Raw genomic sequence first — 24,107 nt, 5'->3', positions numbered from 1 at the left:
ATTAAGGAATTACCCTGAACTGAGAACAAGATAAAGCCAGCTGATAGCCTGAAATCATGAATATGTGTACCTGCTTATGTTAAACCATGAAATTCTGCTCTTGCTGAACATTTTCCCCAGTCTCTTCTTCCTTATGTTCCATGCAACATTCCCTCAGACAGCCACCCCTCACCTGTACGCTTTCATTGTGTTGGACCTGCAGGCAGACAGAGGCCTCATTCAGGGTACAGTGACACAAACAGCGCGTCTGGAGAAAGTTCTGGATTGCCAGTCGACACAGAAACTAAACAAGGTATCAAAAACAAACATAAGCTGCTCTGCCAAAGTTTTAAATAAATGTGAGAGTATGGTTGTGTTATGACCATTAAACATTTACTCAGTGCCTCTACTAGTGTTTTCAGCCATTATAACAACTTACTGTAAATAGTTATTAATACAACTTAATCAGCATTTGAAAAAAGAACGCTTTTTATTTTTCATCGTTAAGTCACAATGATGAGATTCACATGATGCACATTACCACAAGTTAAACTGTACATGAGCACCTATAATTAAGTGCTGAATTTGTTAATCTATCAAATGTACTAATCAAGACTAATTAACTCATTACCTGTCGTTCCTTGTTATTTACGTCATCGTGTTCTCTCTACTTATCCATAAACCTGAAAGGCAACATTTTGTACGACAAAGTACAGATCTATCAGGTATAAGTATTACCTCCTATGATAATGGAATAAAAAATGTAAAATCTATAAATCTACTAAAGGATTCTGAAGGATTCCTTACAGTGAATATCTTATATTCTACACAGCCATACTTTTAGAAATAAAATAGAGATTAGATTGTATTAGAGGCTAAACTTGCTTTTGCCATGCATCTCATAAACCTTGACAAAAGTTTTTTTTTTGTCAGAAGCCTTAAGAATTATGTAACTATTCTTATTAGACAGTAATTTCTTATTTATAAAGGAGAAAAATGAAACAGCCATGTCTTTTCTTTTATACAGAGGAAAAACTGTGCCTGTTTATAGTACTACTTGAACTACTTCAGCCTGTCTATAGCACTACACTGTCAGTAGTTTGCTATGAAATATGTTTTAAAAATGTTTTCTTCTTTGATAATGTTGTTTGGAAAGTGATGTGTAATACACACTGTACTTTCTGTATGTTTGTATTATTGCTGAAAAGAAGAAACAGTGATATGCAGCAAAAAGTTTGTTTTTTTTTTCCGTGAGCCATGGTCTACATTGGTAGTCCTTAAAAACATCATCTGTTGAGTCCCCTTAGGTCCGTGCGTGTATCACGGATGTGCTCTCCTGTTGTTAGCCCCCTAGCCTGAACTCATTCTGAATTCTGAGCCTGGTTTTGGGAGAGTAAAAAGCACAGAACACTACATTGAAAGCAAAGCAGAAGAAAGGAGGAAGTGCAGAAAGAAATGTCAGAATACAGATGTAGCGAACACCGTTTCTATGGTGGACATTATGGAACTGAGCGCTCACTTGACATTGTACTCACGTACGGTGTCTTGCAGGCCTGCAGAAATGCAGTGCTTTAATAAAACAATAAAAAGGCCTTCTCGAAAATGTATTTTTCCTCATTGCTGTCTGCATAGTCTTCCCAAGATAAATATTGTATTTGTTATGAACCTTGCAGTCCGAGTATCTGTTGCTGGCTAGCCATCAAGATGAATTCATTTCGATGAAGATCTATTTGTGGTGGAGGCCAGTTTGGAAGGTGATCTGTTTTCAGATGCTCTGTACCGCATATCCATTGTGCTGTGCCGGATATTTTACAGGGACTTCACGTCACCAGGCTGGCTGGATGGCTCATAATAAGAGATTAGGCGGCAGTATGTTTCTGACCAGCACTGACAGGTAACAAGACTGACAATTACTGTCCAGCAGGAAGCAGAACGCCTTGCCACAGTCCTTTTTGTTCAATGAATATTATGCACAGATTTAAACCGTACGTATGGTAGCATGGGTAAATCATTTAAGAGACTAAAATGATCTTAAGTGATTGCAGTAGAAAGGTAATATTGGATTGGAATTGGAATTTCAACAAGAAGCTTACTTTTGAAGACTCAGAACTCATTTTACGTTTTCATCATATCATATTGCTTTGCGTGTTCAATAAATTGTACAAAGGAATTTTATTTAAAATATTCACCTATGCAATAGCTGCCTTGTGGTAGATGATGTGAGTGTGGTAGATATGTGATGAAGAAAAGTCCCATCAGAAAACTAAAAATCTGCATCTCCATCTGTAACTGCGCTGTCCTCAGTTGGATTAGTATTATCACTGCCCTGCCCTCCGACTCAACTACTTTCTTGTTTTTCATGCTGAACTCCCACGCTCAGAGAACAGCACACAGGCAGCAGCTGCAGCTGGCTGAATAGAAGCTCTTACCTGGATGTTCCCCATCCCAGTGACAACAAGTCTACACAGTCCAGAGCCTCCTCCACCAGCCTTACACAAAAGAAATCTAAGGTAGCCTCTTTGAACCTGTGAAATCATAGAGGAGTTTTGCATTTTACAGACATCTGTGCAGAGGAACTATGTCAGCATGCGTTGAAGCACAGATTGTACTATTTGTTTTATTTGTTCTAGTCAAGCCACTCTGATCTTTTGCACATCATTGTGAAAACACATTTGGGCGTCTTTTTTTATCCTGAGAATGTTCTCCTCACATGCGCCTGTATGTCTGTGTCTCTTCAAAGAATCTGGGACCTGAATTCATCAGAATGTCTGGAGAACCACAGATACAACTGGAATTGCCTGGGTCAATAGTGGTAAAAACAGATTTTCTTCATTATAGGAGCGTACGCAGCTGAATACTGTTTGCACACGACACCCCCTTTAAGCCTTTTCACGCCGGCACACTCGAGCTAAGCAGGGTCCATGGCTCCTGTCACCCTGGCTATATTCCTGAGCCAAGCTGGAGCCACACTGCGAGAGATCAGCCTCACTAGTTATCTGACAATGGAGCAAGGTCAGCCCCAGATTAGTGTGTACCGTACCTCATTCCTTCATGCTCCTCTGTTCTAGAGTCACTGAGAACTATCACACATAATAAAACAAGAATTTAAATTACAGAGCCCCATCTCACGTCTTCTTCGGAGTATATCACCCAGGAGGTATCTGTTCATGGGTATTTGGTCCATCTTCTTAGTTTAGACACATCTGAAAATAGAACAAAGCCATCGGTGGCCTTGGGATCCATTCTGCAAGCCAATCCACACTCTGCCACCATGTCAATTTGGCTGTGTCCGCTGAGCTGGCCATCAGGTGCGATTCCAGATGCAGCTGCATGAAAAGGCTAGAAGAGAGAGGGAGTATTGGCTTTCTTACACAAGCTTTATTCTGCAAGGCACAGCTCCAATGTGAGCCATACAAGTGTGATTGGAGGTAAAAGGAGATGGATAAATAAGGATAACAATCAGTGTGATCTGAAAAAGGCCTGTTATAGTTCAGCTGGAATATACAGTAGCAATGCAAAATACAAGCTACAAACCAGACAGACTTAATACATTCTGTCAGCCGCAGTAACCTATTTCTAAATGCTGCCCATATGCAGGCACTCTTAGCACAGCCTGAACCTGCTCTGCCCTCCCAGGGCCATCTGTTCCCCAGCTGACCTGCCGTTTGAAACCTTGTCCCCAGGGGACTGTCCTTCAAAGCCACAAACGTGCAGCTTCAGAAGCCACCGCAGGCCAGCGTGCTTTAATGGTGTACGTGGCTAAGCTGTATGGTGTACCCAGCTAAGCTGTGCCAGCCCATTTCTCAACCTCATCTATTCCCAATGCCCAAGCAGGCACAATGTTTTACAGTGTTCAAAGGCAGTGAATATATGAGTGCAATACAATTCAGCCATCTCATTGAAGTATCTGGGGTGTGAATAGCGCAGTGTTGAAAATAAAGTAACAGATCGGTCTGTTCTCCTTCCTTCCAGACAAAGAAGGGGAAAACCAGCTCCGTGCAGAGAGCTCTCCTTGTGTTAATGCCAAATGGACAGTCCATTCAGGTGAAATGCGAGATGAAGTCCAAAGCCAGAGATATCTTTGACATGGTGGTGGCTCATGCAAACCTGGTGGAGCATTTCTACTTTGGCCTGGCTTTCATTGATGGTACTTTCACTACTGTTTCCTTAAGCATTACCTGGAGGCTTCAGAATTACCAACGAAACAAAGTTGTGATGTCAATGCTTTTTTATCTCTTCATCTTTTGTTGTTGCTAAAATGATTAAGTATTTACAGTAGGTGATTCTATTCACTTTCCAGACGATGAGTTTTTCTTTCTGGACCACGACACCAAAATATCAAAAGTTGCTCCTGAAGGCTGGAAGAAAGGGACACCCATTGGCTTTGTCCTGTTCCTTAGGATAAAGTTTTTTGTGGATGACATCAGTTTTATTCAGTAAGTATTATTTAATAATCAATGATTCTCATGTTTACTGTGTTTTTTACAGTCTCCAGTTAGGTAATTTTTTCTTGTTTGCTTCTACCTTGAAGGCATGGAGTAACGAGGCACCAGTACTATTTACAGATGCGAAGGGATCTTCTCGAAGAGAGGCTGTATTGCAGTAATGAGACAGCTTTGTATCTCGGTGCTCTGGCGCTCCAGGCTGAGTTTGGAGATTATGTCCCTGAGGTAACACACACACTGGAGAAGATATAACATATACAGAAGATTGAAGCATTAACATTTGTAACGCCCTGCAGATTTTTAATTAATGTTACCAATTGGTAATGTAAAATTACTAATCCATAACTCAGTCTGTTAGGAGATGTGCTGTGTTGTTGTTTTACTGGAGGTATGAATAAGTCTGAGGGGCACTGTAGACTAGCTTTTACCGAAGTAGTTAGTACAAAAAAATCTTATTTTCAAATACTATTGTAATTGCAGACTTCTGTTGTATGAAGTCAATTTGTAAAATAGACTTGGGTGTTTATGTTGACACATTGCTTCCAGGCAATGTGGGAAAGCATTAAAACAGGCAAACAAAATATTAGGCTACATAGTTAAAAGTGTAGAATTCAAATCAAGGCATGTTGTGTTAACATTGTACAATATACTAGTTAGGTTTCATTGAGAATATTGTGTACAATGTTGATTACAATGTTACAGAAAATATATTGCTCTGGAATCAACCCAGAGAAGAGTAACCAGATGCTTTCTGGGATTTAAAACAATATCCTACAGTGATAGGGTGAAAGAACTGAAACCTTTTAGTTCGAAATAAGAGGACAATATGAGGGGACCTGATACAAGTATTCAAAGTCCTCAAAGGCCTTGACAAATTAAATGAAGTGGACTTCAGAATGAACATTGACACAAGAACCAGGGGACACAAATGGAACTATATGGAAGTACATTTGAAAACTGGAACAGAAGGCACTTCTTTACCGAAATAGCTGAAAAGTACTTTTTGAAGCCAATTCTTTGCCAAAAATGGTAAGATGGGATCCTTGGATCAATAAGCTACTAATTAGCAAAAAGGGTCAGATGGGTCAAATGGAGTCCTTTTGTATGTAACTATTGTTCTGACTGATATTAACACCATTTTCTTTTTTTGTCTTGTTTTCCTATGATAGGGAGACAATAAAACTTCAGTACTGAAAAGTCTTGAACTCAGAATAATTTGATTTTTTCAGTCGATTGTCATCCACAATATGTATTGCATTAAACATTTCAAAACATGTCAATAAGTTCTTAAGTTATTTGGCCAGTAACATATTTTATAATGGAAAACTAATGACATAAATATGACCTTCTCCAGTGCAACGCTGAGCACATTACTTTTGAAATAGTTTGTTTCAAGGCAGTCTTCCCGAAGTGTCAAATCAATGCCACCACTGTTAATACAGGATACATTAATGAATAACTGCAGTGAATCTTAGTGCATCTTTGATAGTAAATATATATATATCATGTTTTTGTAAAGGTTTACGGCATGAACTATTTCCAACCAGAACACTACATCCCGAAAACTGTGATTGAAAAGCTGGTGTTGTCCTTTTTAAAAGACGAACTGCCAAGACTGCATGCCAACAATGCCAGACTGCCTGCTGAAGAAGCAGAAATAGAATTCCTGAAGGTGATGAAAGATTTCTTGCAACTGAAATACATTAAGACTTTTATAATTGAAGCTCTGTGATTCTATGTGCTGCATTAAAAATTCAAAATTAGTGTTTTTTTAAGTTCTTTAAACAGTAAATACAAGCCATTTTTCTTAGTGATAAATTGAAGAATCCGCAACCACTCTTACATTTTCTGAGACTTTATTGGTAAAATAATTTAAGTCTAGATGATTCATATCTAAACTACCTTCTTATTGTGTTTCTGTCTACATACATTATCACGTTAATGCCTATTGCATAACATCAGAAAGCTGACTTTGACTGTTGATGCTTCTAGGTCACCCAGCAGCTGCCAGAGTATGGAGTGCTGTTTCACCGCCTTGCACGAGCAAAGAAACCCAGGGGGGGAGATCTGATTCTTGGAATATGTGCCAAAGGCATTATTGTTTATGAAGTAAAGAACAATTCCAGAATTGCCAGCCTTAGATTCCAGTGGAGAGAGACGGAAAGGATCTCCTCAACTGTGAGTAAAAAAAAAAGACCACAAATGTTAATGAAAATACTTGACGTGTCTTCCTGCCAGCTCCTGTCCTAAAAAACAGGAAGAGACCTTGTAAAGAAGAGCAAGAACTCAGCTTTGAACGTATCCTTCATCGCTTTTTCCTCACAGCGTAAGAAGTTTGCTGTTGAGAGCAGCACAAGTGGGAAGAAGCACAGCTTTCTCACGGAGAGCTCACGGATCTCCAAATACCTGCTGAACCTCTGTTCTGCGCAGCACAAGTTCCAGAGTGAAATGAGCTCACGCCAGCTGAGCCAAAGCCTGGCTGCAGGTGAGTGGTAGGAATGGCGACAGCTGGGAAGCAGTAGGATGTGTTGTGCACCTGAAAGGCAACGTTATGCAGCACAGACTCATTGACGGGTTGAATTCTGACAATTTGAATGAATTCTGTCTTCTTTATTTAATTTTTCAAATATTCCTATACATTTCCCTGGATACTGAAATGGAGAAAACTGCTCTCATCACAAGGCGAGAGACATGCTATCTTTACAACTGTTTCCCCATAGTCGGGAACAACACAGTTAATGTCACGGACGTCCAAAGGGACTAACCGTGGGGAGCAGGAGAGCGGAAAAAGACCCAAATGCGTACCGGCGAGACGGGAAAAAGGCCCGGGCTCATTAGTGCAAAGAGTTCAGGAATGCCGTATAGAAACCTATGCCCTCAGGGAGCGGACATGGGGCGACCTGGTGCTAGGCGGGTCTCAGGACATCCGAACGTCAATGCTGAGCGAGGACAGAGTGCAAGACCCGGAAATATATAGCCCAAGGGAAAGAGAGGGACAGGAAGGACAGCAGACTGGAACTAGGGACAGGACAGAGAAGGAGCGCCCTCCGGCTGCAGAGGGCGTGACAGTTAAGATGCAAAGTGAATGAATCTTCCAGAATCTACTGTATTTTAAAATATTAAATGTTTATTTTTTATAACGTTAGATACCCTATTTTCCTTCCAAGCAAACTCCCTAGGTACAGTAGTTCTTCCAGTGAGAAGATACTGTAGCATTTTGAGTTCATGTTTCCTTCCTTACAAAAAGTGCACCATTGTGGAAAGTTTTCCAGTTAATGCATTTCTATAGCTTTGTTTGTAATCATCTGAACAGCTGGTGATCTCTGTGGGAGTTCTGTGTCTAGACTTAGCCATTTAAGGGTCTTGACGGGAACTCAGAAATATAATCTGTCCATTGATATGAAGGATAAACCAAGGTCCGTTAGATGTGATTAAAGGAAATGTAGTTTACCAGAAAGGTTATGGGCATGCAGACGTTGTCCTCCTGAAATAATGCAAATTAATTTAAAAGCAGAGGTTAAGGTTTCTTCTGACTTGAATCTAAAAGGTTCTCTCAATGTTTATCATTCTTTCGTAAGAAGGGCAGTGATTCCTCTTTGCCAAGTGGATCCAAGAGGCTCCCACTGATGCTCCTTTAAGGGGCCAGTAATCCCTCCGGCTTTAGGAAGTAGCAGTGTGTCCTGGACGCCCTCACTTGTGTAACCTACATTACACAAGGAGATTCTAGAATATGGAAGTCACATCATTATCCCTTACATGCCTTCAGTCTGTTTCTCCATCCATTTTCCATCCTGGGTCGGTAGACATGATTCCAGTCATTTGTTTAGCAGGTTGAGGCCAGTGAACATTTTAAGAATTTAAAAACCCGAAGCTCTTTTTCTCTTTTTAGATGAAAACAAATACTCTCTTGCTGAAGGCAGCACGCCCAGATATGCTGCTCCTTGTGACCAGCACGAGCGGCTGAAGAGACTGTCTTGCTCAGAGACAGTGCTGACCAGGGATGAGAATGGTGTTCCCAGCAATCCTTTGAGCAAATCCTGTGATGACATCAGTATAAAGATGGACAAAACAATTAGTGATCAGACATGGAGGTACACTTTTTTATCACTGAATTTGAACAAAATTGAAAACAAAGATTACCAGTATTAATTATGTAGGGAAGCAAATAACCATTTTGCTGGGTTATGCAAATTTATAAGAGAAGAACATCTTTGGGGCATTTTCTGATTTACTGTACATGAAAAGTCTAAAATTATAAGACTGGCTTTCCAGACAAATTTGTGTTTAAAAATAAACACAAAAATCATAACCCCTTACTACATATTCCAGTGATTCCAATGATCAATTCTCATCATCTTGTATATTACACGTTGTTCTGTCTGTATAATAGTAGATCAGGAATTTAAATTTGTTTCCCCTGTGTGCTCTTTCTCATTTAAAAAAACAGCAGTTGTTGAGCCTTTCATGTTCCTCATGCTGATGCCTCTTCAAAGTTAGGATACTGAGTGGCTTTAGGAATTGCTGTAGTAAAGATCTGTCAGTTCTCAACACCTGATCTCCTCTCTTCTCTCAGTCTCCCAGTTTCTCATGTACAATCTAGCACCTCTTTGCAAAACAAAGACTCTGAAAGAACACTGGATCACCCCAGCAGTTCAGGCTTAACAGGTAAGCACAGCTTTAATTTGACCCTAAAATCACGAGATTTCCACAGGAACATCTTTTTTACATTTGTGATGCCTTAATAGCCGCAAAGTTACCATTGACTGAAATAAAAGGGTTACAAGATGTTGTCTGTTTCTGAGTCACATGGCTGGTTACTTTTCCATTTCTGTATTCATAAACTACCTACTGTATACACCAGAGCAAAAACAAACAAACTCACAAACACCTCATTTACGCATCTATTTCTTTGCTTTAAATTGGAACTTAACTATAACAGAAAGAAAGTGTTTTGCTCCACACTTCTGCTGCTTGTTTGTCCTGCTCATTTGCATGAAAGAAACAGGTTGAGCAGTTGCTCATTATTAGGGTTAGAGTTATATTTGGAGGTAGTGATAGGGTTACAGTTTGGAGTTAGTGTTAAGGTTGGGCTTGGAGCATCATAGTGATATTCCTGGTTAGGTAGAGGGGTTGGGTTGGAGCAGGAATTAGAGAATTAGGGTTGGTGGATAGCATCAGAGGGGAAAGGGAACCAGTTTGTGCCTTTAATGTGCATAGTAAAAATATTGTAACGGATTGCCATACCAGGAGAAATGGGAGTATCATTTCTAATTTTGACTCATTATAGTGGTTGATTTATGTTATACACTTTTAGTTATCATGTACAAAAGAAAACCCTTGATAAAAGGTATTATTGTTGAAATATCAAAAGAAAGAAAAGCAAAGTGTGTTTTGTTCAGCATTTTAAATATTTACAGAGTAGGACACATCTTTTAAAGCAATCCAGTGGAAATTGCTCTGTTATACCACCAATGCCAGGTTATGTGACTGTAGAGTTGTTCTTGTCTTAAACCTCTATGTAATAAAATACAAAAGACTGTATCCTAGTAAAAGCAAGTTCAATCAAGAAAAAATATTCATTTTTTTCTAATAATTTGCTTTTAAATGTCGGTTGGCATCTTTTTTTACACTTTCTTCTTTTCAAATGTTGGAAAAACTGTGCTTTATTCATCTTCTGTCTCTGATTGTTTGATTCTGATTCATATAATTTAACTTAGGGCTTAAGTTTTACAAGTACAGTAAAGACTCATTAATAATCGTCTATTTATATTTGCATTATAGATTTCCAAAATAAAGTTGCTATGCCACAGAGAGAAATTATCTGTGTGTCATTGAAGAAGGACCCAAAACTAGGCCTTGGTGAGTAAACAGAGAAAATTCCAAGACACTGGGCTTATTGCCAGAGTGTGAGGCCTGGAGCAAAGGCAGAATCCAACATAGCAAAGTCCAAGCCTGCATCGTAGATAGAAATGGCAGCCTTTAAGATTAATGGACGTTCTTAGGAGTTTTAGAGAGACATTACTAGGAAGGTACTGTATAGTACTATAACTGCTTCTATAGTATGTGTAGTCCTCAGCACAGGTGCATACGATAGTGTAATACGAATGAAGAGATCACTTTTTGGACCACTGATAATAGCTTGCATAAGAGACTTTCATATCCAATACGTTCTGTCACAAAACCCACTTTCATTTTAATTACCACCAGACTTATGGGAAAAATATTTTTGATAACAGACTGGTTATCACGCCAGACTAATGTCTGGTCTCACTGTTGCACGGAAAAGCAGTCATGGAACTCCATTAGGATTTCATTGTAGGTCTGTTTTGTTATAACAAACTCTATTTAATGTAGCTTGTGCAAATTAGTTCTCCAACTGCTCTATCCCATTTATGTGCGTCCTAAATTTTGGCATACTGTATGCTGATCATACTAGCGTTTCTAGCCTTAAAATTGCTTTTAGAGAATGTCCATTAATCAATAAAATAAAGGATAAATTCTAAATTCTGAAATACTGTATTTGAACTGCAGGCTTTGTCAGAAATTTGAATCATGACCTTTTATAGAAAAATATCATATCCCCACATTCTAAAATAATAAGAGACAGCTGTAATATTAGCTTAATAAATGTAGTTTTTAACACAATGTATTATTATTACTGTCAAATGTGTTGGAGGATGTCAATAACCAATTTCTTTAAAAAGTATTTTAAAAACAAAGTACGAAGTCTTTATTATTGTAACTTTTCTACAAAAGTCTATATACACAGAAATATATCGAACTGAATTTAATGATTTACATTATGACTCCATATTGTTATCGCTCGCTGTTAATTGTTTGTGATAGGCTTTGTAATAGTTGGAGACGACAGCACAGGAAAATTAGACCTTGGAATTTTTATTGCTTCCATCATATCCGATGGGCCTGCAGATAAAGATGGACGAATCAAGCCAGGTAATACTGTGTGCTAGATGTCTTTTGTTGTTTTATTATGAATACAATGAGACATGAATTTCTTGTCTTTGTTATGGTTTCCTCTTCACTTTTGTACCAGGGGGTCGGCTGATTTCTCTAAATAAGATGAGCTTGGAGGGAGTCACGTTCAACACGGCGGCAGGAATTTTGCAAAACTGTCCGGAGGATGTGGAGCTCATTATCTCCCAACCAAAAAGTATGTTTATTTTCTGTATAGCTTGTCACGCTGTTAAAGATCTAAAACTGGCATGGCATGAACTGCTTTCAATAAATGGCAGAAGCAAGTCAGTTCTGAAAAACCCAAGGCCCAGTCTGATTATTCAATGTTCAATTTGCTGTAGAGGGAACTCTGTGGAATAAAATGGTGCAGCTGACATACTTATAGACCAGGATATCCTTACGGGATCTGTCTCCTACAGGGAGAGCTGTAGGTGTGGAACAAGGGATAGCTAGAAACCCGTGGTTAAAGCATTACAGATGCATATGGAGCTATGCAGTAACATGTCAGTTCTTGTCAGTGTTTATTCCATCAGAGTAACAATTTACTTCACTATCTTATGCCTGTAAGTTTGTGTATACACTGTGGACGTGCTTTGAAGAACGCTTTATTTCTGTTTAAAAAAATATGTATAAAAGTTTCGTTTTGTTTTCATTGTTGTCAACTTTGCTTTATATAATGATTTTACGGTGAAAAAACTTAACATTTCCAGTTTGCTTTGCTGTGCATGTGGAGTGAAAAACAAGCTGGGCAGCACTGAATGAACCAGTCAGAATGACTGCAATGCTGTTGTGATAGCTTTCATTTTGTTTTCATCATCATGGTAATATTGGAAATGATATTTCGTCTGTCTTGATAAAATTGTGGAAGTATAAACACAATTAGAAGACTGAACGCTTTTATTGAATATACTGAATATTTTTATTATGTTTTGTCTACGCAGACCCAGCAACAAACAGAAATAATAGTAAATACAAGTCACATAGAAGCCAGAGCTCCGTAGAGAAGAGGTGTGATTGTCACATAGTTCCAACAGCAGAACAGTATGTCGACTCCAATATGGTGACTCCGGGATCCGTGAGAAGATTACAAGTGCCTGCGGTTCGAATCCTGGATGGACAGGTCTTCTGCTCCATTTCTTTAATTTGGTTGATTTTACCTGTGCAGGTGAAAACTGAAGGAAATGAAATCAAACAAATATGGCTTAACTTCTGGATACTTAAAAAAAATTCGGACTCTTGTTTTTCACAGGACGCGCTCTGCCAATCAGAATCACAACAAGCCAACGTCATCCCAAGCGAAGTGCACTTCGTGGAACTGAAAAAGATTGATGGCAGTCTGGGAATCAGCGTCACTGTAGGTGAAAGAGGATCTCTTCCACGTCAAAGAACACAAGCTGTTTCCCTTATCTGCAGAGCACTAGACCGCAGCTGCAGTTAATTACTCATGTTGATCAGCAAGAAACCCGTACCTGTTCTATGACCTAAAGAGGGTCCTAATGTCAGTTTTGTGTGTTTTCAGGGGGGTGTTAACACCAGTGTTCGTCACGGTGGGATTTATATCAAAGCTGTAGTGCCTGGTGGAGCTGCTGACCAAGATGGACACATCCAGAAAGGTGCTTCATCAGCTCTTGTTGGCATGACTATTTGTATACTTTATTGTACAATGCTGAGAATGGTGTAACAGGCAGATATGTGGGCACATATGCAAAATGGAAATATGATGTTATTATATCAACAGTGGTCTTTAGCATGCAAGATAGAAATTGTACTTTTCCTGTGACACTACACTTTACAGTCCTTTAAACAATACATTCACAGCCCTTTTCTTTTTCAGTGCACTGACAGAATCATCTCTATACACCAAAGGCAGTTTACAGTTTGTCTTCTAAGAAATGTATTATATGAAAGAATAGGTTTTATTTGGCCTGATAATTTCAACTTTACTACCGTAATACTTGTTTAATCCTTATTTGACTTGAAATGTACAGTAGTTAGACCCACAATAAAATGTACGACAGATCTTGCATTTCCAGTTTTATACAGGCCAGCAGTTTTTAAAATCAAATAATATTTAGGAGCATCAGACATGCGCCTTTTTGAAAGATCACAAGGGTTTAGGACCTTTTAAAGTAAAAAGTGTAGAAGTAATGAACTTTAAGTACTTTTAGCTACTGGAAAACGTTTAGATTTGGTTGTGTCCTATGTAGAGTAGAAGTAAGGTGAATTTATCAGTGCAGAATCTTTTGTGGTGTCTGGCTAACGAAGAGGCCGTCATGGTCTGCTTGCTTCCTGTGTGGCAGGTGATTGCTTGCTGGAAGTGGATGGGGTCAGCCTGCGCAGTTTCACTCACAGACAGGCTGTGGAGTGCCTGAAGAACACGGGAGAGGTTTGTTTGCAGTCAAGGGATGCATCACAGCCTGGCAACCAAACGTACTTATTGGTTAAACCTGTAAATCATCTATCAGTACACTGCGCTGGTGCTTTGCCGGGGAAAAAGAATGCAGGTGTAGAACAGGACTTAATGCATTTTTATACAAAAATTTGTATTCTATATTCTGGTCGCTTGCAGATTAGAATGACATATGTATAGCAATAATATTATTTATGGTACCTGAAAGATTCAGGTTGTTGCACAAAGCTAAGGTATGCATATACGTGATCTGACAACTGGAATCAATTTCCTGTCGTTAAACTCTGTTTATTTTTAAGTTATGAAAACTCAAAGACCATTACGGCAGCTCACAGGGCCACAATTTGTTGTAGTTTTTGATGAAGGAAACTACAAGAAAAATCATAAAAGTACAAGACTTCCAGTACCTGGGTCTTCAGTCCTTTGCATGTGCACTTTCCAGCAAAGCTGATAGACCATGGCTACCAGGAACAATCAGGGTAAAGACCTGTGCCTTTATCAAGCATATAACACTGCAGACTTGAACCCAAACCCTTCAGTAATGGGTGTAGATCCCCACTCCCGTTTCCACTCATCCATGTAATTGATTGTGACTTCTTGACATCACAGCATTTTTTATATGGGCCCATACTACTGTACATGCCATCCAGTTCCAAATTATTTAGCATCATGTCCTTAGGAGAACAGATGTTTTGCTCTGAAGGTTTCTACCACACAGTCATCTGCCAGGGGTCCTAGCCTTTCAGCTGGACCCTGCCCTGCCTGTCTCTGCCAATACCAATTTCATTGACCAGTGTGTTATTGCTCTGAGACATCTGATGATGTGAAAATAGATGCTGCATGTCTGATACACTGCAGACAGGCTAGTTTGTATTTGAACTGCCAGGGAGCATTACATATGTATTGTATGTTTATTGTGTGTTGCTATTTTTACTTGTCTAATTGTGAATTAAATAATACAAACATCAAATATAAACTCTTTCTGTTAGTTCATCTAAAAGGGCGTCTCTGATAGACCTGTGCAGGATCCTTTACCTGATAGAGAAGCAGCAACTCACGGACTAAGTGAGTTGGCATTGTGTGTTAATGGGACAGAAAGGAAGGTAGCTGTGTCAAGTGTCCAGAAGCACTAAAGAAGAAAAACAGCACACGGATAAAACAGTTTGCATACATGTCCTCTGCATTGCACACAATGCATTCCTGGTATTTCTTTTGTCAGGTTGTGCACCTCGTTCTGCGGAGGGAGCAGCACGGGGCTCCAGAGCCGCCCGGCGCCAAGAGCCCCAGAGCACCAGCAGCCCCACCAGCCCCAGCTGCCACTCACAGGAGCAGAGAGCACCATGCCACCGTTTCCACGGCAACGCCCTTGTCTATCAAAGCCAAGGACTACAGCTTTGTGGCAGAGGGTAAGACACAACAGCAGAGCAGAGACACTGCACTGAGCCTGACAGTAACACTGTAGTTGCTATCCTTGAAAACACGACGCACACATCCTGAGAGCTGAAATACGGCTTCTAAGCCCTAAAGACTCCGTGCTAAAGCAACTTCACATCAGTTATTTCTGGTATTTAATTTAGTATTCACCCCTGCCCTTGCATACTCCTGAAAAATACTTCTTCTGAAAAAATAATTTCTCCTTTTGCATTTTATTCTATTTTTTTATTTTAGCCATTTTGACAGTGTGACATCCAGTAATGTTGTGTGTGCAATAATTGTTCATGTACTTTAGATACATTAACATACAACTGTTAATGTATTGAATTAAAAGTCATGGTAATGCTAGTGTTGTTCTCCTAATAATGTAATTATGACAGCTGTTTACGTGATGTGGAATTCAAACAGCTTGTTATTGACAGACACCTTTGAAGTGACGTTAAAGAAGAACCTCAGTGGCCTCGGCTTCAGCTTCCTGTGGACAGACTGCAGCCCCATCTCAGAGGACCACAAAGGCATTTTCAGAGTCAAGAAGCTATTCCCTGGACAGCCAGCAGAGGAGAGTGGGAAGATTGAAGTTGGAGACGTCATTCTGGCTGTCAATAAGAAGTCTGTGAAAGGAATGTCGTACTGGGTAAAAAGAGAACAAGGTCTTCTATTTCTTTTCAAGAGCTGTCGACATGGAAATGTTTGGCCCATTAAAACTAAAATTGGATCAGATTTGGTTCTGAATTATACCAGAAAACTAAGTTGTACCCTATTTATGAAAATTGGTAAGGATTTGAATAAGCGCCGGAGCAAACTTAGAAATGACAGCAACACAGACATTACGTGTCTCTCAGAAAGAATTCATTTTCATATTAAAACCCCATTTGTGCACAAAAAAGTTACTGCCACTTCTCTGTAACAGTATGTACTGTATAATAACCCATCCATTTTTGAACTTGTGGGGATGCGGCAGGGTGTGGTGCTTCTGGATGTTCTGAACACAGCTCAGCCAGTCTATTCTTTCTTCTGTAATTCCTCCTTTGTCACGCATGATGCGTTTTTTACCATTTCAACACAAGTACAGTATAGAATCACATGGACGGTTACTTTTGAGGGTTCGTACTCCTTATGAAAAAACAAGCTGGCTTGAGCAAGTTCAGTCTCCAAGAGAGCAGCAAGAGCCTGTTGGCAGCCGGTACAGCGAGATATTCTTGCTTTTCTCTTCACATGCAGGATGTTCTCCATCTTTTGCGGGGGGGCCCTGAGGAGGTGACACTGTCCCTGTGCCGCCCAGCTCCTGGGCTGCTTCCTGAAGTCGATGTCAATGCGGTGGTAAGGCACAGTGCAGCTTCTTCCAGTGTTTAAGCGCTCTAAACTGATTTTCTCAGAAGGGTATATTGACCTCAAAAGAGATTAATCTTATTTTTACATCCAGTTGATAGACAAAATGCCCCTAATTTAATTACAGTTGAACGGAATTCGTTTTGAAACTGTCCAAGGTCCAAGTTTTCAGTTTCAATTTCTTCAAATTATATGTATTTCATAGCACAGCCCTAAAAAGTTCAACATGAAACGTTAAAATACGTTTTTTCATTAAGTGAATAAAATGTGCATAAAAATACAGTAGAAAAAACGTTTGGTAATTCTACCATGTTTTTGTTGGCTTCACAATATTTCTCATTTCAATTAGCCTTTTCACAGGCTTTGCTGTTCTGTTGTTTGATTGTTAGACTCCAGCACCTTCTCCCACTAAAGAAATCAAATCGAGGTTGACTGGCCTGCAACTGGCTGATGTTACCATACATGAATATGAGAGCACGTCAAGAGAGAAGACGGACGAAGAGGCTCCTAGCCGAGCTGGCGGTCTAGCAGAACCAAAACAGCTAGTGGACTCTTGCCAGAGCAAGACTGAGCTGCACAGTGAAGTTACTGCTCCTTCGCCTCACAGTAGCTGTCACATGGACCAGAGTATCCATCAGCACCCAGAGGACGGACCAGCTGCTCCTGTGTGCTTTACACTGGAGGAAGACGTAAGAGAAAAGTGCTTCTCAGAAAGCGATAGAAATAAAGTCAGTAAAAGGTAAAGATCAATCTGTCCATCGTTGAACACAGCACATTATAATGAGAAAAACAGCACCCTTTTCATTTGCCCTTAAAAAAAGGACAAAGCACTGGCCTTAGTAGAGCAAAATGCTGACATGCTGACGTGAAAACAAGTGTTTCTGCCTTCCTTTCGTGGGGTATAAACTGTGGAAAACACACAAAGGCCACGGAAAAACTTGTTGGTGTTCTTCAACAACTTTCTTTTTGTAGTAGCGCAGCAGAGGACACAGATGGGACAGTCAGGTACTCTGTACTCAGTAAGCCGTCCTCGCGGGCGGACGAGGAGTACCTGACCATCAGCACCGCCTCCGCCACACCCCCAGGCCCGGTCACAGTGCCGTCACTCCGGGCCCACGCCAAGGCGGAGCAGTCCTCCTCCAGCAGCGCCGAATGGGAGGATGTGGAAGAGGAGGAGGAAGAGAAGGAAGATGAAGACCCCAGGAAGGTGAGAGAGAGGGAGCACTACAGAATAAAAATGAAAAAAAGCATATGAAATATAGTAAGACATAGTTCTGTAGGGAGTATTTTTGTACATTTTTTAAATAAAAAATTAACTGCTCCGAAATAGGGCCACACAACTCTGCTATGGAATCATTCTCAATACTCGCTCATCCCTGAGCATTTGATGAATGTAAAACCTCCATTATTCCATAATCCAAAATCTATCATTGTTACTGTGAAGGGTCACGTGCCTAACCCAGTGGACACAAATCACAGGGTACAAACTAGGGCTATACCCCAAGACAAGACACCAGTCTGCATTAGAACGCGTACACAGGGACACATTAGATATGCCAGTTACTAGTCAACATGTGTTTGGAAGCACAAACATGGAGAAAACATGCAGACGTCCACACAGAAAGTGTGCCAGTCGAGAGTTGAATCCAGGACTTGAAGAGCTGTGAGGCTGAAGTAGTTGAGGTGTGGAGCGTTGTCAGCATGCGTAGGCTGCAAAAGGAACAAGTTAGAGGTTTATTCCGTGCTGAAAAGAGAAGAAAGGAAACGCAACGTAGAAGGCTCCGCAGCCCAAGAGCTGTGAGGCTGCCCACTTTAAAACACATTTTTCTTTATATTCCAGAATTTGCGGAAGGAATTTGAGCTCTCTGTGACATTAGTAAAGTCTCCAAGTGGCAGTTTTGGCTTCACCATTGTTCGCAGTAAACTGGACAGCTGCTATTACATTCAAGATATTTTGGATAATCCTGCCAAAGCAGATGGAAGATTAAGAGCAGGAGACAGAGTAATTACAGTACGTAAAAGAAATGAAGATCCTGTGTCATTAAAGCTAGAAAATTGTTGAGTTTCTTGCATGAACATTTTACATTTTTGAAAAACTTTAGAAGACACATACAGTATAAGATACTAGAAGTAGCCCTTGTGAAATCTGGAAAAAAAAAGTTTTTTGAAACATATTCCATTCATTCATTTTACTCTAACAATTTAAAATCTGTGCATCCATAGGTTGAATACAAATTAACATTTTATGAAATGCATCTCCATTTATAAAAATCTTTCCAAGATTATTTTCATGTTAGTACTATACGTCCAATCTCCCATTCCAGATCAATGGGCAGGATGTGACAAATGTGTCAGAGGAAGAAGCCATGTCCATTCTGAGGAGCTGTCCTGATCAGCTCATGATGGTGGTGGGACGAGCGGTCCAGAACCTGCGGGCAGCCCCTTCTCCAGAGAGCATGCCCGATATTGTTCTCTTGAAAAGACCAAGGGAACAGTTAGGTAGGCAATATAAAGTACACAGACAGACCTGAATAAGTCATTACGGAGAGTACAGTACATCATTGAGACGTTTGTGTTGATAGCGTGTGATGAGTGTGCAAATTCAAATTCACCTGCCATGAGAGTAGATGGAGCAGAGACAAAACCTCCAGACATACCCTCAAGCGAACCAGAACCCCAGAGGAGCCTGCCATGGGCTAAACCAAATGGGACTGCAAGCCATGTCTGATTTATTATTTCACTGGCATTCAGCTTTGTCTCACAAAGGCTGTGAACAGCCAGTAAAAATCCCCTTTTCCTCATGTGCTCGCTCTGTCCCGGCTGCTGCAGGCATAAAGCTGACAGGGGGGATTGGCAGCAAGTGGCAAGGCATTTATGTTCTGGAAGTGGTTTCTGCCTCTCCTGCCAGTGAGGAGGGCAGCCTTCAGCCCCGTGACAAGATACTGTACATCTGTGGGAAGTGCACCATGGGAATGAGCTTACAGGAAGCCGTGAAAGCCTGCGAGTCAGCCGCTCGCAAAGTGAAGATCAAGGCCACCAGGTAAAGGTTCCCCAACCTTTGCATTTATTTTTGTGGTATGAAAATAGCCTTAAATACCTATTTCTCCTCTCTTTGCAATTCTCATTCAGTACTACATCTCCAATTGAATCAAAGCTCCAATTCACCTACCAGTAACAAATTCCAAACCAGGCACATGATGACAGTTTTCAGTTGGTAAGAGAAACCTCTGTCACCCAAGAGGCCAACTGCAGTATAGTACCAGCCTTTGATTTGCATCGAGTAACTGGAGGGGGAGTTCTGATTAAATCTTGGCCTACGACTGCATTGAGGCTGAAGTGCCAGTAAACATCACATTACATTTCTTAACCCTGCCCGTCAGTAGGCATACTGTGTACAGTACTGTACAGTATGTGCTCTCAAAGGACATCTCCAAAAGAACAGATTTCAATTTTAAATAGTTGCAGACATTTTACAACATCATTGAGATCTGATTTTTTATCTCCTATAAAAATGTTCAGCGTCGTGTTAGTTTAATGGTTTATCATCGGTGCACTAACCAGTGTTTTTGTTTGTTTTTCTCCCCCGTGTTCAGAGATGATCAACCTGTGGTACCCAAGGGAAGGTGGAATGGTAATGTGTCCTTCACAAATAGCTAGCACATAAGACACTAATAAGCTTAGTTATATGACTGTTAAAAATTGAAATATTTTTCCAGGTGGGAATAAACTACAGAATTGTTACAAACATGAACAGCCACACATTGACCATTATTCCTCAACCTACCAGTCCGGAAACCACACTCCCATTTGATATTCAAAAGGCCAACAACCACTATGAAGCCTTTCATATACAAATCATACTTTGTGCAATCTCTGGACTTGACCCATTATCCATTGATAACCTAATTCACCATAAGTGTCTCTATCTACAAATATTAGAGGCCTAAATTGGCATCAAGTGGAAGGTGTACTAGATTATCAGTCTTTTCCTTACCCAGCCTGCCACAAACTGAATTTATCTGGTTTCATGAATGCCTAAAACAGATTTCCAGACTGTGTATTGTTTCCATCTGTGGTGCGTTGAGGGTTAAGCTGCTGAATTTATTCAAATGTCAGATTCTTAGTTGGGTGAACATAGAGTAATAAGGTGAGAAAGCACGTGAATGCAAACATAATTATAGTGTACAGTATTCTAATGATGGTCTTTTACCTTTGTTAGCTTAAAGCCTTTTGTTTTTCAGAGTTTTAAAAGAAATGAGCTGTGATATTATTATTCTTTTTCATGGGTGTTATATATTTCATATGGTCCTTGTTCATATCAAGCCATCATGCTCTTGCAAAATTAATCTAGTCTGTTATCTGTTGCTATTTTCACTTCATTCTTCCTCATGCCAGTTTTGTCGCGTCCTTTTGTGAAGAAGCCCATTCCTCAGCCAGTGAGGCAGCTTGTCTGTTTAACCTTCCCTTGGGCTAATTATCTGCACTAGCTGTCAGATACTGGGGCTGTCTAATCCTATAAAAAGAGGTGGCTGTTTTGCTGGAGTGAGCAGAATCATCGACACACAATTTTCTTCCAGTCAGAAGTGGCATCAATGAGACAAGAGCTGTTCGAGTGCCTGCCAAGGAAAGAGACGACTCCCTGAACGCTTCACTGCCTGGGACGACATAGCGTCAGCTCCCATTAGAAAAATCCTCTTTTTCACAATAGACAAATCAAATTCTTTATTTTGTGCGGACGAACTGAATTCAAACGCTCTTACACTGTGTGTATATTTGTATATACAGTACGGATGAATCGCATGTGTATCTGTGGACAGATGGTCTGGCAGATTGATAAACTGAAATTTTGGACACAAATGCCAACCATTTTCTTCAGAACAAAATCTCCATCGCTATGCTAAATAGAAATCACCTTTAAAAATCGATACAGTTTCTATACAGTATTTTAATATTTTCAGTCATTTTGATCTGTTTTTATCTATGATTAATAAGGATTAATTCTGTCATATGTATAATTAAAGCAGAATCTTGACATCTACTATTGTTAAACCTGACAGCTTTTTGGGGACTAATACTGTATATAAACTGGACAACTGTGTATAAAATGGACAACATTTCATAATGTCATATACAGGAAATAAATAGGCACTGTGCCGTCATGGTGTCATTCGCATTATAATATGTTACATAAAAAAAAAAACACTTTCTGACAGATTTTACTAAGACCAACTCAAAAGAGCATCTGAGTGGTCCAGTGTGTCGACATGAATACTGTCACGAGGCAGTGATCCCTGGCTGACACCAAGTCCATTCAAGTGCTTTTGTATTGGAATGTCGTTATACTGAACATGCATTCCCACCCACGAACCGATGATTCATTAAGCATGTTCAAAAATGAAAAGAAGAAATGCACTGTATTTAAAATCAGTGCCCAGAAGCACATTAATGAATCTGTTTTTCCTCATTTATACTCTCAAAGGTTCTGCACAGAAATCATGAATTTATTAGCTCAATTTTTTATGATGATGAATAATGAATATAAGCATTTTTTTCTAATTGCTTCATCAGTATTGATAGCTGTGTTGTACAGTATATGTTGTTAAAAAAGAATTATATAGAATTCTAGGACAAAACAGATTATTTTAAAGACAATTTACATTTTATACTACTGTAAATATTGCCAGCAGAAATGAAGAATGTTGAATATTTTATGATTTGGGTCTGATAAACTTATAAAATAGAAAACTTCAAAGAGACTAAATCTTTTTAAAAAACTATCTTTTTAGTATTTCAGTAGAAAAAATGGTGGAAATCAATTCATATGGTGTCATGTTGGATGTTTTGCTTTTTGGACAGTGCTGGAAAACAGTGTTTCGTGACCTAGTTTTATTTTCATTGACAAGCTCACAATGAGCAGCTGCTTGTTTGGTTATGACGGAAATATAAACCTGTCTGATGGCTTTGCTGTTGCAACTTAAAACATGTGCAGTGCCGGTCTGCAAAGCGAGGGATTCTTCAAGGTGTGAGACACTCAGGAGGTCCATTGGGAGCGTACAGTAGAACAGAGTCATAAAGACATTCTCGGATCTGTTAACAGGGCTTGTTCTAGGCAGTACAAAATACTACATATGATTATTATTGTTAGGTTGTAACAAAATCATACTCAATGTAGTCATGCATGCATTTCAAATAAGACCTAGTGCAAAGGTGCTGCTTCCGCAAGGTTTTATTTTTAAATGATTTGTGGTATCCTGTGACTTCTCTGCAGCATTATACTGTAATCATGTTGACTTTCCAAGTCATTTCAGTCTTTAATGTAATATAATGTAAAAACTGTAAGTGTTTTGTTGGATTGCAGCACCCAGTTGGAGTTTAAAAAAAGTTGAGTTATGTCATTATTTTAAAAAAAAGGGTATCGCATATCCTGGTCTCTTACAAATGAATAAAATGTTAAATCCATGCATACGTTTTTTAAATATGACGATTCTTATCTGTTATTCTTTAATGTTCCAATTAGGTTTATTTGAATGGAAAAAGGATGTTAAGTTTTTCCCCCGATGTGAAGAGCAAATTCCTATGGAACCAGAGACACCATGTGAAGACAGTAAGGATTCCAGCTTCTTCCCTTTCACTGCCTCCCTTGTGTAGTACTGTGGATGCGATGACAGATCCATCTTGTATAATACCAGGGCACTCTATAACAGGATTAATTATTACCAAGCCTGCTGCCTCCACTGGCGTATTGAAGTGCACTTCTTGCACATGATCTGTTAACCTGGCTCATCCGACCAGTGTGTGCAACTCTCGGAGTTGCTGGGAAACTGCTGGCTGGGAGGTGCAACTTCAAAATGTGGTGTTTGCACCTTGGGGGAGATGCACCAGCATTCTCTGAGATGGCAGGACAGAGAGAATGTCATTGTAAGTTTTTAACACGTTTCAGATTTTGATCATCTGTACAATGCTCTTGAAGAATTAGGTATTTTATGAGTTGTCTTCAGCTAGTAGTTTAAGCTTTTGTTATTGCATTTTTTCTTACAAGTTTGTGTCCTTGTTTATAGTAGAGACAGCTTAGGTTATTGTTTTATTATTATTATTATTATTATTATTATTATTATTATTATTATTATTGGGTTATTGACCAAATTTACGAGTCTTGTAAAAAAATTGTTAAGATCAAGATACAGTATACAGGATATTGAGACTCATTCTGTGTGCTGGATTCCCTTACACACACAATTCATCTGAGCGAACAGCTTAGTCATGCAGCATGAAACTGCACATTCTTACAAAATGGGAACTCACGTGTTTCTTTTGATATATTTTCTTAGATTACATGTTAGAAATTAAATGTTTCACTCTCTCTTTTTGTCTAGAAGGCACTTCTTACTGATTTTATAAACATATACAATCAGTATATTTCTTTATTTCTCTACAGCAAAACAGTTAGCTGAGAGTGGAGCAAAGTTCCAAGAGGAGTTACTTGTCACTTCTGAACCTGAGGTAACTGGTCTGTTTTTTTTCAAAGAGACATTCTT

The 24,107-nt window shown here is 39.6% G+C and overlaps 1 protein-coding gene across 6 annotated transcripts in view; it reads left to right on the top strand.

Moving 5' to 3' along the window:
• The window catches only part of ptpn20 (protein tyrosine phosphatase non-receptor type 20), a 44,798-nt gene that overhangs the window by 10,783 nt on the left and 9,908 nt on the right, over positions 1-24,107 (top strand). For 5 of the 6 annotated variants that reach the window (XM_069188844.1, XM_069188845.1, XM_069188847.1 and 2 more), the window contains 30 exons: positions 203-292; positions 1,795-1,873; positions 2,360-2,489; positions 2,720-2,791; positions 3,952-4,126; positions 4,280-4,415; positions 4,511-4,649; positions 5,944-6,096; positions 6,417-6,602; positions 6,750-6,909; positions 8,314-8,515; positions 8,998-9,089; positions 10,206-10,283; positions 11,271-11,378; positions 11,479-11,595; positions 12,341-12,519; positions 12,649-12,753; positions 12,919-13,012; positions 13,700-13,785; positions 15,029-15,215; positions 15,666-15,877; positions 16,465-16,563; positions 16,962-17,311; positions 17,545-17,779; positions 18,413-18,583; positions 18,897-19,071; positions 19,402-19,612; positions 20,166-20,203; positions 23,090-23,176; positions 24,008-24,072. In XM_069188844.1, coding sequence (XP_069044945.1) covers positions 203-292; positions 1,795-1,873; positions 2,360-2,489; positions 2,720-2,791; positions 3,952-4,126; positions 4,280-4,415; positions 4,511-4,649; positions 5,944-6,096; positions 6,417-6,602; positions 6,750-6,909; positions 8,314-8,515; positions 8,998-9,089; positions 10,206-10,283; positions 11,271-11,378; positions 11,479-11,595; positions 12,341-12,519; positions 12,649-12,753; positions 12,919-13,012; positions 13,700-13,785; positions 15,029-15,215; positions 15,666-15,877; positions 16,465-16,563; positions 16,962-17,311; positions 17,545-17,779; positions 18,413-18,583; positions 18,897-19,071; positions 19,402-19,612; positions 20,166-20,203; positions 23,090-23,176; positions 24,008-24,072 — 4,211 coding nt within the window. The remainder of the gene's footprint in view (positions 1-202; positions 293-1,794; positions 1,874-2,359; positions 2,490-2,719; positions 2,792-3,951; positions 4,127-4,279; positions 4,416-4,510; positions 4,650-5,943; positions 6,097-6,416; positions 6,603-6,749; positions 6,910-8,313; positions 8,516-8,997; positions 9,090-10,205; positions 10,284-11,270; positions 11,379-11,478; positions 11,596-12,340; positions 12,520-12,648; positions 12,754-12,918; positions 13,013-13,699; positions 13,786-15,028; positions 15,216-15,665; positions 15,878-16,464; positions 16,564-16,961; positions 17,312-17,544; positions 17,780-18,412; positions 18,584-18,896; positions 19,072-19,401; positions 19,613-20,165; positions 20,204-23,089; positions 23,177-24,007; positions 24,073-24,107) is intronic. The other variant, XM_069188848.1, reaches the window with a different exon arrangement.

Source organism: Lepisosteus oculatus, chromosome 4 (genome assembly GCF_040954835.1).
Source record: "Lepisosteus oculatus isolate fLepOcu1 chromosome 4, fLepOcu1.hap2, whole genome shotgun sequence".
Classification (NCBI taxonomy): Eukaryota; Metazoa; Chordata; class Actinopteri; order Semionotiformes; family Lepisosteidae; genus Lepisosteus; species Lepisosteus oculatus.
The sequence above is the reverse complement of the archived record's forward strand: the minus strand, read 5'-3'. Positions and strand labels throughout refer to the sequence as shown.